Source organism: Photinus pyralis, unplaced genomic scaffold (assembly GCF_008802855.1).
Source record: "Photinus pyralis isolate 1611_PpyrPB1 unplaced genomic scaffold, Ppyr1.3 Ppyr1.4_LG1, whole genome shotgun sequence".
Lineage (NCBI taxonomy): Eukaryota > Metazoa > Arthropoda > Insecta > Coleoptera > Lampyridae > Photinus > Photinus pyralis.
The window spans coordinates 28,421,907-28,437,734 of record NW_022170249.1 but is presented as its reverse complement, the minus strand read 5'-3'; the positions used below and the strand labels follow the sequence as shown (position 1 = coordinate 28,437,734).

General features: G+C 36.9%; 1 protein-coding gene across 1 annotated transcript in view; it reads left to right on the top strand.

The window, feature by feature from the left end:
- The window catches only part of LOC116159335 (carbonic anhydrase-related protein 10-like), a 49,566-nt gene extending 39,277 nt beyond the window's left edge, over positions 1 to 10,289 (top strand). Inside the window, exons 5-6 of the mRNA XM_031472290.1 lie at positions 10,104 to 10,170; positions 10,234 to 10,289. Coding sequence (XP_031328150.1) covers positions 10,104 to 10,170; positions 10,234 to 10,289 — 123 coding nt within the window. The remainder of the gene's footprint in view (positions 1 to 10,103; positions 10,171 to 10,233) is intronic.
- The last annotated feature ends 5,539 nt before the right edge of the window (positions 10,290 to 15,828 follow it).

Here is a 15,828-nt window from a genome sequence, read left to right as displayed (position 1 = left end):
GTGCTCCATTTGTTGTTCTCCGTGCTATATTAAATTGCCGGTTCTACGGAATCCACGCAGGTTAAATACTGGTACATCGTAATGCAATTGGAACCGCATCTACTGCTGTATATTAGAAGTAACAAGCACATTTCCTCAAACTTGTGAGCACATTGCGGGCATGACCTTGCCGTTTTAATGCTCGTTTTCATATACCATTGGAAACTAAAACCTGCTAATAATGACTTAATGGAACTGAAATTCTGAAATATTAATTCGCCTCGTCTTAATGACAAGAGCTTTCGGACGCAACGAAGATAATTAAAATATCTTGACGGGAACGGTTACAAACGGCAAATTAATTATAGCTTTTGTTTACAGTAGCAGCGGCTAAAACACAACTCTGAAATTAAATCAATTACTTTTAACTTCTATCTTCAAGTCCTAGAACTAACAAATACTTTCGACGCGACACTTTTCGTAACGAAGTGCCTCCAGATACCGGGTGGTCATAAAAGTATGTATACTTCAAGGTAGAAAATAGGTGCTTCGTTACAATGGAATAGAGCGAGAGGGAGAGCAAATTCATTTTTTATATTGGTACTTTCATTTTTTATTTTCAAAAGACCTCGTCATTCTGAAAAATACAGATATCACCAAAAAAAATTGATTTTAATGTGTGTTCGTATCAGGTATTTTTTTTCGTTAATCTGTAATCAAAATATTGCTTTTTTTGCATTTAAAAACGTGAAAATGAAAGAACGGTCTTTGATTGGCCCAATAGGCCGCTATATCATTATTATTTATAGAAAGCGTTTGGTTTTTTTTTATGACAATCTAATTCTCTCTTACTTTTTACTATTTACTAGTTTAACTAGACAAATATGACGCGCCTTATTTTCAAGTATATGTGCAGCAGCCCTATCAGACGCTCGACAGAACGAAAGTTGAATATATACATATACATCTGACGTAGGACGTAGGTATATAACGGCGAACAAAAAAGCGGCATAAAAGTATCCGCACGATATGCTAAAGAATTAAGGTAGCAAAAAAGGTAGATAAAGGAGGTAAGCGAAAAGAAGAAATAAAGGAAAAACTCAAGGCAATTTACAAACCAATAAGATGATGAACAGTACCTCAAGAAAATTCCTAATATAATAAATATAATATAATAGAATGGCAAAACTAAACCAAAAAAAAATAAATAATAATTTCTGAAAACATCTTTGAAGCTTTTAGGGTATAGTTTTCACGATCTCTAACGGTTGCTCGCTTTGCAGTTTAAATTACATATGTACCGCTTCATACGGAGCGTGAGCGCGAGTAGGTGCAGCGACCAACGTGCGCGTTTCAAAGAAAGCTTGGGTCAATGCCACGATAACCGAGACCTCTTCAATTTCCTTGGTTCTATTGACCTAATGGAGGCGGGTGTAGGGCGGTAAATTTGTGCTCTCGAATTGGAAAAAATGGCCTTGGTCACAACTATTTCGTTGGTTCCGTTTCAGAGCTATTACTCGGCATTTTCGCATGGAACATTTATGAACCGTCTTTGGATCTGAATTGGAGTGTGGCCGAGGTAAATAAATGTTCATTGTCCCAAAAACTGTCTATACATTATACGAGAGCAAATCACAAAAGTTCAACTGTATTCGCCAGATCCAGTTTGCGTTTCTTATGTAGGAAACTAAAAGTCGTTTTTTGTAAAGTGACATACATTTCACGTAACATAGAAAAATGTTTGTCAATACAGTACTAAGGAATCAATGTTATTTAGTACGAACGATGGTTTTCCACCCTTGTCTTCTAACTTGCCGTTACAAATCGGAGATTCGTTATAGCATAATGTTTATGCCAACTGTTTGCTTTAAAGCCCTATACAGGGATATTTATTAAGAAGTAGACATTGTGTATTGTTTTTCCCTATGTGCACTTTTAAATGACAAAACCTCTTCTGAAGGGCGCCTAATTTTATGCATCCAAAATAACTTCTTTAAACAAATGAAGCTCTGGCTGCCATATTAATTACTTTGAATATTGTTGTTTTGGCTTCTGTATCTTTATTTGACGTGTGGGAAGACAAAGTTGATATTGCCCTTCAGAAGAGATTTTGTCTATTAAAAGTATACATAGGAAAAAACAATACACCTACATCCCCATGCCTTTCTTAATAAATATAACGAGGATACACTTCATTTAAAAGGACAATAATAATTGGAAAATCTTGGTCTATCCAATTGGATCAATATTCTCGTGACAATGGGGAATGGCTGAATTATCAGTGCCTAACGTTTTATATATCGTCTTCAAAATGCAAAGACTCGTCAATAGTGCCGTTTTGTTTTGGTTAGTTAAAATAATTTTTTTTTTGTTTAAATTGAATATCACCAACTGTAAGATCACCGATAGTATTGTCTCCTCTACTTTCATCAGCAGACGTTGATACAAATAAGGACAACAGCGCGCAAAAATGTAAATTAGCATGTGAAAGCAACGTGACTTGCTTCCTATAAAACGCTCTACTTTTATCTTACGCAAGCATACACGTTCTGTAAAGGACCTTTAGACAGCATTGTCTTTAAGGGAACATTTCGGCTTTCAAATCAAGAAAGGCAGAATAACGTTAAATGTTGAAAATGCCAAATTTAATCTACCTATCAATTCGTTCCCCAGAAATCTAATAAAGCGCGCTTTTTGCGCACGTCATCAGGTGGGTAATACGTTTATGCCTATCAACGATTAGGTCACAAAGCTTCGTTTGCAAGACGCAAACCCCATAAAGTTTTTTAGTGCATTTATCAATGTTTGGATTGAAAAAGAGATTAGTTCTCTAGAGCTGTTGCACTTTGCATACTTGCACGAACTTTTCCCATTATTAATATTGCAGCACGCGCATTTCCCTCGGTAGATTTAACGCCATGCATTTTTATTAGACGTTTTTAATGGAAGGGAAATTGATAAACCTCAATCTTAAGAATATAATGGGGGTTAATATTTGCATATTTTGATATTATTTGCACTACTAAAACAAGTAAATAAATCAACTCGTAACAAATAGCGCAAATGAGCTCATGCGTCAGTGAAAATTTAATCAGTTCTTCCTTAAGTGATGATAAACACAATACTGAAATTAGAATTGGAAAAATCCGAACCGTTGGCGAGTTATCATGTGCACAGACGGACGGAGAGAGAGTCCAAAATCATGAACGAGCCGGATCGCTCAATAATAAATAGACGGTTTAAGTTCTTGGGGCGCAATTGTCTAAGCTTCATTAACAATAGTGACGTCCCCATTATGAAAAACATTTTGAAGGCACAACTGTCCCTCTTAATTACCCTGGACGCAATTGACCTGAGCGCAAGTGTCCATGATTGAATAATCGCTACCGACATTAAAAAAAGTAGCAAATTATCCGAAAAACCTCGTTAATTTTGCCAAACAAGTTCAGATATAAACGGATCCCGCCGCATTTACCGATTTAAAAAGATATCAAAAAATAGAGTTCGGAATTATTTATAAATTCATGTAAATATTACATAAATTTATAAATTAATTGTGGTATGTTACAAAACACGAGGGCGAGGCTTCTGAAAATATTCTGCGATTCGAATCGACACAACATTTATCTGTAGTTTTAGGATAATTCCGTTGATTGGTTTGATCATTCATCAAAAAACGTTGGTATTAACCGGGGTATTAACCCCTCGCATTTCCAACGGACTATAATGAAACCTTCCCACAATAGATAGGTATAAAAATCTGTACAGCGTTTTGTGTTATTTCGACAAATCATTTGGAAACGCAAAGTGCATTTACCCGTTTTAGTCAATTTATAAACTCCCAGTTAAATCTACTCGGTCGAAATGGGATCACAGACATTTACAGGCGGTTTTTTTTTGTTTCTATTTTGCGGTGCGCGTATTGCACAAAAAATATCGGGTATCTAATCAGATAAAAAGGTCAGCTACTGTTTTTAATTAATGCAATTCGACCATGCTATATGCAATAGCTGAAAGCCGCTTTATATTCGCTACAGAAATTAGTTTGCACATGATATAGACGGACTATTATGTATCTATCGATTCTATTTAAGTGTATCTAATTAAAATAACTCAATTTAGGTGAAATGTTGGCGACCACTAATTTGTGACTATAGTTATTGTTTGTCTAATGGTCAAAGTGGTAGTTGGACAAATAGCAAAAGAGAATGCGGCAAATTCGAAATTCCTTTTGTTTAATAAACGACACTCCTGTTGGAGCTTTTGTGCACCCCGTTACTGTGAAAGCGAGACATAATTAAAAGACTTAAAAGCTCAAGTCTTGTTAAATGGGATTTTCTATTATTACTGTAGGTAATATTGTAGAATTAGTCGAGCCTTCTTTAATTTAATATCGATTATAAATGTGTGAATAGCCGAAGCGCCTGAAACCACGGGGGAAAACTTTCTGTTTCAAAAGAAAATCATTAATGGTGATCTTGTTTGAATTCTTTTATGTTATTAAGCCATTTGTTTTTAATGTAATTGTGTATTATTTATTCCATATCCGTAAAGGGTTTTAGGCACCCAATATCGAACGGCTCGCTCAAATTTTGAGAACACCCCTTGTAGGATGGACGTGATGCAAAACTCAATCAATTTTTTTTCCGAATACCTAAATTTTTGCTTTTTTAATTTGCATTTTCTTTTGTTCCTTCATGTTAAAGTTTAGAAGGATGTATTATTAGGTAGGTTAGTAGGTACACGGGGAGACATTTCTCACACTAAAGCTTTGCACTTTCACTTCAACCGCCTGCATACTCAAATTTATCTCAAAACTATAGTGTTACCGTTAAGTCGTTCCTTAAGAAGGAATTATCCAATTAATTACTACCTTCACTATTTTAATTCCAGTGGACCCAATGACCCCAAATCATTATATACGTGCTATCCTGGTCCCGTGGACCTTGCTTTTGGTTAACTTCGACAACAAAATGGCCGCCGACTAGTATGATGATACGAATCTTGTCTTGAGAGTCGTAATTAAAGGTGGACGTAGAGTTTAATGAAAAAATTCCGTAACTTGATAATAAAGTGAATAATTAGTGAAGCCCAAACAATAGCCTCGCCAAAACACGTCAAAACTAAATCGGGGATTCACAAAATATAGGTTCAATCGCCAGAATAACTATAATTAGAAATTGCAATAAGAACCTCATTACCATTCTCGTGGGATTCGAGTGGAAAGGGCTTATCGCTAGCACTCCTCTGTTACCTCTGTATTAATACGTCACATTTCGGTCTGTATAGATACTATAGTTATACTCGTAGACTATAGACGTATATAGGCGGTAAAAAAAGTATAGAGTAAGAAACCGTAGGGAGAGAAACAGTAAATCTTTAGAAATAATGCATTTTCCTGTACTTACCATCCAATCAGAAAGTGTACGAAATTGCATTTCTTGGGGACCGAAAGTAGTCATTTGCATATTTGATGTAGCACGGAGACAAAGGCAAATCAAGACATTATTGGAAATAATTAGCTTTATTCCCCCATTTTTACATTTCACAAACAATTTGAATTTGTTGAATATACCAATCAGAATATTTCGGTCTTCGTTCAAAATCAGACTGCAACAGTTGTTTCCGTACAGAGCAGGGTCTGAATTTGTGTTTTCTTGTTCAATACGGTCATAGTGCTACTTTAACACACTGTAACAGTTGCGTCGCGTTGACAAAAAAATACAAAATTAACAGCGACGCTCCCAACTAAAACCACATTTGCAATCCGCCAACAGCGATCATTCCGGTGACCCAAGTAACGCGACCTACAAGGTTATCTTAAGCAAACCCAAGGACAGTGTAAAGTTAGGTGTAAATAAATTACTTGTTTATATCCCTCTGGACTACCTTCGTTCACTCACGCATCCAACAAGAATGTGCACTTAACTATTGGTGCTCAAGAAGATCAAACGCTGCCAATAGTGAGAGCCCATGCCAAGTTGCCACAGCAAGCAGCAGAAAACCATCCAACTCACAGAAAAGGTACTGAATGAATCCCTGAAGACAATCCACTGGAGGATTATTTACAAAATACACAGCCTGTTTTCATGGATCCGGAGACGTGTAGCCCCTTTGTGGACAATATAGACACGTACAAAGACTGCGTAAACATGTCTGATGAAAACCGCCTCCGAGGTCCCACCATGTTGTTGGAAGACGACGACAAGATACCAAGAAGCCGCACATCAATTGTTCAGGAAACTGTTCTAGACGGAACAAAGCGACGCAGATCCCACAGAACTCTTCATCGTGCAAAAGCAAGGCATAATTGCGAAGATCGAGGGGGAAGTCCACGAAACCCTTTAACTTCACATGGTATACGGATTCCTCCACCGACGAATACGGAAGAACCTCGCACGTTTCGTTCACGGAATTACTGAAAGAGCACGGAACAATAGGGGAAGACATCGCCACCGCCCCAATATCGAGGTAACTCGCAAAAGTGATCGCAAAGGCACTAGCCTTTACACCAGGGGGAGAGCCGAAAGTCTACCCCATACTTGGTGCACCACATAGACAAGCGTTCTTGTCGCCCAATCGCTCTACCGGTTGAACGCCGCCAAGGCGACAACTCGGCAACAACTGGACAAAATGAAAACTGACGAAGTTATCGAGGAATCCGAATCCGATCATCATGGTACCCAAACGCGACGGCTCCACAAGGGTATGCGTCGATTTAAATTTGGTCACGCTTCCCACATTGCCAAGGAAGCTCCTATAATTGCCATCAACCTCTAGGCCAGATACTGACAAATTGCGGTAGAAGAAAAACCGTGTTAAAACCGCCTTCATTTCTCTCTTCGGCCTCAACCGATTTAAAAGGATGCCTTTTGGGCTAAGAAACACCCCTGCGACCTTCCAACGGCTCGTCGAACGTTTGCAAAGTTAACCCACCGACATCACCATTTTATCCTACCTGGACAACATTATCATCCTATCCCCAACCTCCGCCACTCACCTACAAGACCTGCAACGCACCTTCAACAGACTATGCCAGTTCAAACTGAAAGGGCCAAGGGCAAAATGCCATTTCGCATGTACGCGCATCAAGTACGCAGGTCACCTTATTACACGCAAAGACCTCCGCCATTGCCGATCTACAAGCTTCCAGGAATTTGAGGCACCTCATGTCCTTTATTCAGACATGTGCAAGGCGCCACCGTTAATCGGTTGAAAGCCCTTTTCACCACCGCATCGATATTACAACAGGCTGATCCAACCTCGCGCCCTTCGTCATCAGGAGCGATGCCAGCCAGTCAGCCCTAGGCGCTGTACTCATCTAATGAGAAAGCTTGGGCGAATGACCTGCGGGGTATGCCAGCCGCGGAGGAATTATTTCACAACGAAACGAAAAGCCCTCGCTGTGGCACGGGCGCTCATGAGATTCCTAGGATACGTGGAAGGGATAGCAATCACCCTAGCCACCGACCACCAACCGCTAAAATGGCTCCTCGCTCGCAAGTTACCTACCACAAAACTCGCCTGATGGGCCAGTCATTTAATACTGGAAAGCAAAAAGTCGTTGCTGATACGACCCCAATGCACGGAAAACATACAAACAGATGCCTCATGTGCACCATTACAGTCGACATACCCACTGGACCTGCCGCCGACATTTCCCGGAGTCAATTGGAAGACCCAGACATAAAAAAATCATCATCCACTTCGACAAACCGACACCAAGCATCGCCGATTTAAATTTGTGATCAGTGGCGTACTTCTGCATGGTCAAGGGGGGTTTGTTATTTTTTTTTAATGGTAACCACTAGTTTTCATTACATATTCTTGAAGAGTAGGTACACTGTTTTGGATATAGCGGCATAATCAATTGATTATATTACATAATCAAATTAAGGAAAAAAATCCAAATTGAGGAAAATGATTGTGTTAAAATTACTTTCATAATTTCACTAGTTTGCGTTGAAAAAAAAGTTATTCTTTTGTTAATTATGTGAAAGCAATTTTTTGTATCAAAAATCATTTAAAAAAACTTATGTAAATCTACATGTTTAAATAGTATATTAAGATACAAGTGTATAATCAAGTCTTTAAAGCACGCGCAACGAGTTTAAGGGCTCGACGCAAAGCGGAGTGCCTTTAACGTTGCAAGTGCTTTAAAGACCAATTATACACGTGTATCTTATAGTATTTTTTATTATACCTGCAGTATAATTTAAAAATAGGTAATACAATGAAGTCATATTGACGTTATACTCGAATACATGTCTAATTAAGTGGGCTGGGTGTTCGTAATTTCACGATTGCCATGGAAATGTCACTTGACGTTTGCTTATAAAAATCATCGTCTTTGTGAATTAAACGATTCCCATTGAAAAAGATAATACACCGTTCATTAAATCGCTTGTAAAATCTAAACAAACGTTGGTAGGTGTAAAATCCAACTCCAGTAAAGCCTATTATAAAGAATATGAAAAGTTGTTTCCATGGATGAATAGGAAGTTACTTACGAATTCAGTCTTAAATGAATCGATAATGCTGGCATACATGAAGGAAATGTCAAAGGTATTTAAATCTTCTATATTTTGGTGCATTCATTCAAAACTTCCAAGCAATGTTGCGATTAAAAAGTGGAACAGATTTGGAAGCATACTCTAAATTACGTGCGTTTGTGAAAGCTTCAACCAAAGGATGGGTACAAAAGCCAAAGAAATGTTCAGCATTTACAGAAAGCGACCTAAGAAGATTTTTTATTTCATCCAGATGACAGTTTCAAAAGTATCGTTACTTAGCAACTTTAAAGCACGTGTGTTTTAAAGGCCTTTTTTCGCACGCATTTGAGTGTTTAAAACGGAGATTGTGATTCAGGTATAATAAAAAATTATTTACAGCGGCATGTGTCTACCGAGACGTCTACAGAACTCAGAGTCACTTTTTTTAAATGGATACTACTATTTTTTGGTGAGGTATATTAAAGAATGAACTTTTTTTAAATATGACAACAAAAATAAGATCAAGCTAGTAACATTATGAAATTAAGTAACTAAATAGAAAACAACATATCAATTCGCGGTTTTATGTATTAAATTGATTTCATTTGGCAAACTGTGTTCATTAGGTACGGGTATAAATATGAAATATCTCATACTGCGGAATAAATTTTTACAGTCGCTGAAAGCAGGTCAATTCTAGCATTATTATCGTTCAGAAACATCCATGAAAACGTATCACTCCATACAGAAAAGTAGGCATGTTATTTATTATCTTAGTCTATCACCGTTGAATGTTCATAAATCGCTATGGCGTACACGACGAAGCAAATAAACTGCCATCACGTGCGTTTCAGGCAAGCAATTTTCCAAATGCGTTGTCGTTATCATTCTTTAGCGCAGGGGGAGAATTTACCGAAAGTTTAACAAGCGTCCCACAATAAACGCTAATCTACAGGACCGTGTTTAAAACCCACTATACCTAACATGAGGGGATCCTCGATCTTCATAAAAAACATTAAGCTACATCGAAATAGTGTAAAGCGCATACAGTACGTTCGCTGCGGTTTTACAAACGCATTCTTGCAGTTGTTTATGTATTTAGCGCAGTAGCGGTTTTAACCGAAATTTTCGAATAGTATGCACGGCGCCGTCGTCGTCCACTTTGTAATATATTCGGTGTATCGCAACAATGAGCAACGGACACTATAAAACCCGTCTAAAAGCTGGGAAAACGGACATCGCACGCTCACAATATGCTAATCTTCAGTGACATTACCGCCCGCTAACTGTAACGTACCCGTCCGTTAAAAGGGTCTTGTACATTTTGCTTTAAGAATTTATATCATACTAACGCGGCAGTATTTTTACTGCAATTTTATTGGGTCGTTTACACAATATTTACTTGTTCATTTGGCCGGTCTCTCGAAAGTTGAATTCATATGCTCTTAATGGGTATTTAATGTTCGCCACTGTGTCCTTTTCTTCTCTATTCAGGCATGAGTACTAAATTACCTATGGAAGGTCAACAATGCAACTGATTTTAGTCACGCTATTGGGGTTGGCCGCGTATAAACTGGGTTGGGTTCAAGAATAAGTGAGTGTCACTTCTAATGTTGTAATTTTGGTTTACAGATTGGAGACACTCCCAATCCCGAGTTGCGGCTCATCACCAGCAGTTTTGATAAAGTCAAATTTAAGGGTAAGTTTATTCACTTTGCGTTTCTCACGCGTAAAATTTGTGTACGGCAAGTTTGTGGTGCAGGATCGCAATTTGGAACAGTTTGCGGGCTTTGTAGAAATTTAGATCTGCGAATGTAATAATGGGTATCAGAATCTAGAAGTAAAATCGAAATCAAATAGGTGTTCATTTTAGGGGTTGGACATGTAAAAAAAACTACAGGTTAGTAGAAAAGGACCCAAAGTAATGTCTTTGAGCTGACTATGTGCTGGAAAACAACATTTGTTACGTTAAACCGCTTTCTAGGAATTACCAGATACCGAAGCATCATCCTAAGCCTTGTGGCGAGTCGTCGGCTAAATTACACATCTTACTCTCCTTCTCCTAAATTCAGACTTCCTTAATTAGGACAGGTAGATTAACGTAGCAGGCCTGTTTCGGCATCCCAACTGATGACTTTCCAAAATATTTTGCCCATTTTGTGCAGATTTGTGCGCCAATTTAGTTATCCTGGCGAACTTCGTATCGCTTTTTTTCCCGTACCCCGTTTCTGTTTTCGCCGTTCCCGTGGGAACTTCAGGAAGTTCTTTCGGAGTACGCACCTTCACGCTCTTTAAAATCCTGTTTTTGTTCTGTTCCCGTTTCCATGGGAATTTCGAGTATTTTACTAACTCAGAAACTTTCGCGAGCATACGTGCAACCATTCCCCAAAGTTTTATCGCAATCAGATGAACGGTTTCGACATGCATAAGAGACAGACATTTATTTCTATTTATATACATAATAGCAGACCCAACGAACGTTTTATCGCCTATCTCGGCGAACCTCGTATATACCTATTAACATTGACATTGCCTAACATTTCCATATAATGCCATTACAGTGTGCACATTTTAAATCTTTTGAGATTTTGTGATTTAAGAGATACCGTTCCAGGACATGGTGGTGATGTGTTACAACATACTATGCACATTTTAAATATTTGAAAGTATTGTAAGTTGTCATATGGCTAAGTACTTAATTTTACTTTATATTGGTACCGGCACGTATGAAAGAGCAGGGGGATATATGAATAGTGAGGATGAGTGATCTTCCGTCTTCTTACGTGTCGGATACAGTAGTTCGTTGTATACTTAATGACACTGTGCACATTTTAAATCTTTTGAAGGCATTTCAGAACTAGTTGACGACTTATTGCACAATTGCAATGTTGTTCACTTTACATATTTTGAAGTATTTTGTTTTTTAATCGGCACACTGCACACTGAAATATTTGGGAGTGTATAATCGCACTGTGCACATTTGAAATCCTTTAAAGACTTGCGTGATAGGAGATGTCTTGCGTTTATTGGTCATTATTACCCACCACGTGATTTACTGATAATCGCAACCGCGAATAATCTATATTTATCACATTTTAATTTGATAGTATTTAATTTAACAGTTTGGTAAGATTGAAAACCGTTGATGTAACGGTCGCTGTCATTAGTTCTCTTATTTACTTTTGTAATAATTTTCCTCGCAATTTTCTTTATTTTTTTGTGTTTTCTTCGATATTTTACACCTTTGGAATTTATGTTTACATGGGAAACCATATTTAACTTGGAACTTCCAAAGGCGACTCGACGTCAATCCTTTTCTGATCACCCGTTATTATATTACGGTATGGTTCTTGGAACAAACATTCCAGTGGTTATGTTTCGGTAGAGAGGCGAATACTCCTGAGGTAATTTTTCTGGGGATATGAAAATTGGGTGACCTCCAATACGTCCGATACGTTAATTGATTCAGCAAAATCAAAATATTATAATGACAAAATTTCTAATTCCGATAATACTTCTAAAACCACCTGGGAAAATGTAAGTGCCGTGACGGGAAACTTGAAGAGAACGAAAAACAATAGTTTTTCTCTGAAAGGCGACCCGAATACAATAGCAAATAAACTTAACAAATTTTATGCACATGCAGCCGGCGACATAATAGGTAAACTACCAAAAATCCCCTATGGAGATGAGATTCCGTATAATGAAAATTCTTTTTTTATGTATGCGGTAACAGATGACGAAGTAGTATCAGTTGTAAGATCCTTAAAAAACAAAAAACATCAGCTCACGATGAAATATCCAACAACCTAGTGAAACAAGTAATTATGTATTTGGCCCAGCCTTTAAGGGTGGTAATTAACAGCTCAATAAAGCACGGCGTCTTTCCAGAAAAATTAAAACTAGCCACAGTGGTACCTTTATTTAAAAAAGGCGACCCGGGAAAATTTGAAAATTACCGTCCGATTAGCTTACTAACGTGTTTTTCAAAAATTTTTGAAAAAATTATGAGTAGTAGAGTGACCAGTTTTTTTGTCAAGTGCAAAATGTTAAGAAATAATCAACACGGATACATTAAAGGTAAAAGTATTGAAACAGCCGTCTTTCATTTTGTAAACAAAGTCGCAACCATCTTGGATAAGAAAGAATTGCCCCTAGGTGCCTTTTTAGACTTACCTAAGGCTTATGATTGCGTAAATCATAATATATTACTAAATAAGTTAGAAAAATATGGAATACGAGGCATCCTACTAAGTTTAATGAAATCGTATTTAACAAAACGATCTCAGCAGGTTAAATTAACAATAGAAGGTAACACGTATTACTCGGAAATAACAACTCTGGAAAGGGGAATTCCTCAGGGAAGTATAATAGGTCCTTTACTGTTTTGTATTTATGTACTTTAATGACCTATCAGACGCACTTAATTGCGAATCACACACTTTATTAATCAATTATGCAGATGATACTTCATTAATTATTAGAGCTAAAAATTGTGTTAATCTACAAAATGAAACACAGCAAGTTGTTTCTGGCGTTGAAAACTGGATGCATAAAAATCAATTGGCGCTTAATGTTAAAAAATCTCAGTATGTGTTATTTAAAAGTAATCATCTATCAACTTATTCTAACGCGCATCTAGAAAATAGTTGGAAATTATCAGTGAAAGCAAAATTTTTGGGAATCATAGCGGACGAATACATGAATTGGTCGTATCACATTGACGAGTTAGCAAAGAAATTAAACAATGTGTGCTATAGTATAAGAGTAGTTAAGAGAGTGCTAAGCAGTTCTGTAATTCGAACTATTTATCACACAACATTTGAGTCAAGGTTACGGTTTGGCATATTGATATGGGGTAGTACCAGCCAAACTAATATAAAGAAAGTCCTAGTAATTCAAAAACAAGTTTTACGGATAATGTGTGGAATTGACTTTAAGGAATCATGTCGGGGACAGTTTAAAAGGCACGGAGTTTTAACTGTGGTAGGATTATATATATACGAATGTATTATGTATAATTATAAACATAAATCAGAATTTACATTGTATCAAAAAAATTATCTATACATTAGGCAACGCAATAACTACAACTATCCGGCACATACACTAAGCTTGTTTCAGAAATGCCCCATATATGCTTGCTTAAAATTTTTTAATTTACTACCACAAAGCATTAAGACATTAAAAAATTATAACAGTTTTGAGAAGAATGTTTTTCAATATATCTTAGACATAGAACCGTATTCTGTTAACGAGTTTTTAGAAGCAATTGTTAATGTTCGTGTTGTGTCTACGTTTTAATTGTACATGTGATTGTAAGTACGTCTATATACATATTAGTTATGCTCATGACCTGTTTCAACCTACGTCTCTGTAGCTGATTGAAATAAATAAATTATTATTATTATTAATACTTAAGAGCGTTTACTGTTTCGGCTCCACCATAAATTGAAATTATTTGCAGTCCCCCACCAATGTAAAACATGTATGGTATTCAATCGCTTGCACCTGGAAAAGTCCAAAAATCTATTACAGTGAGAGAAAAATTTACGCTTGTGGCATGATCGGCTGCCTGAAAAGAGGGATTACCGCATGACATTCATTAACAACGAATTAAAAAAGCACAACGCCCTTGTACCTTCATATTTAAATTAGGAAAATTTTTTATTGGAATGTGCCTATACGCAATTACGGGAGATTTTCCAACTTTAGAATTATTTATAAGGAGAAGCGCAAAAATCAGCGAATCGTTCGTTATTAAATTTCCAACGTCATTTTTAAAGAGATTTGCAAAGCAGGATAACTAAAATGCATAAAAATTTCTGTGCAGTAATATTTAATTGAAGTTATTGGAATCGCACACCTTCGCGTTTTAATAAAAATTACTGCGCCTGCAGATGACAAGGGAGCAGTTTAATGAAAAGTTTCATTCGTAGCTTTTGATGCACATTTTAATATCATCAACTTGTACATATAATTCGTTTTAAGGTGGATATGACATTAAGTCTCTACCAAAATGCAGTTCCAATTTTAGATACCACTTAAATTTTAAAAAGGGAAAACGTATGTGACGACGTCAATTAACTATTTCATCAGTAATTCAAAGCTAGACGTATGTGCATAAGGACACTCCTCAGGGTATTTTTCAGTATTTGAAATTTCAGCATTAGGACCTTGGAAAAAGCTGCGTTTCTTAAAAATAGGTTTCAACATGTCGGTAGGGTCAGAATTCAAATGAGAAAATCTTTAACGCGAAATGTCAAAATTGAGTATCCACAAACAAGACCAGTGAAGGTCTTAACAAAACGCATCTGTTGATGGAGTCAAAACTCTAAATGCGAATATCTCGAGAACGGGGTATCATCTTATGAAAAAGTGATACGCCTTCTTGAGATGCATCCAACGTACATTCGACCTGGTAACGGATATATGATGCATTTTAGAGAAGATAGTCGGAAGTGGGTACTCGAAAAGAGAAAACGCATCTATTAGTGGACTGTTGAAACAGGGTGCTCACAAAGTAAAGGTGTCGCACTGGTGCAACCTAAAGTGAAACAGAATCTTATTTACTTATACCATATTTAGACAAGTGCACTTCTTAAATGTTACTTTTTTTCACGATTTTTACTATGCGTTTCCATGGCGTTTAGTCCTATCTATGAACAATAACATCAATCATTATTGATCAAAAGTTTAATTAACACCTGGCTAAATCCTGAGCACGAATGGAAAAATTTGACATGAGGACTCTTATCTGGGTCGTCATTGGGCTCGATTAAACACACAATAAATCGACAAACAATAAAATTTATATGGCATTCACTATGGACTAATAAAGCTGAAATAGTGGGAGGCTGAGAACCTTATAGACATACCATGCAACAACCGATTCATTGAAACATATATTTAAGGAAATTTCAATTGTGTTAGTGTTAAAAATTCCAAAATATACGGGCGATATTTTCAACAGCTGATGCACTTAAATTTCGATTTAGACGACATAAATACGCCATAATGCTAAAGGTCAATATCAATGAAAAGTGAAAAATGTTAATTAATACACATATGCAAATAGCAAACAGTAAACCAAAATTATGTCAGAAGTGAAAGAAAATGTAACGTGCATAAACTTATTATGGATCCATAAATGGCGAGAACCCTAAAAGCGTTTTTAGACAAAGAAACATTCCTTGTCCCACCCTGTTTAGTAATAGATACGTCTAATTTATTGTTACAAGTGGGGTATATAAGTAATTATACATCTGCTGAATCAATGCAGTCACGCGACCTGTACGAAGCCAAAACAGTAAAGTAAGCACATGGTGACGTTCGCGTGCCACATACCCTTATCCGT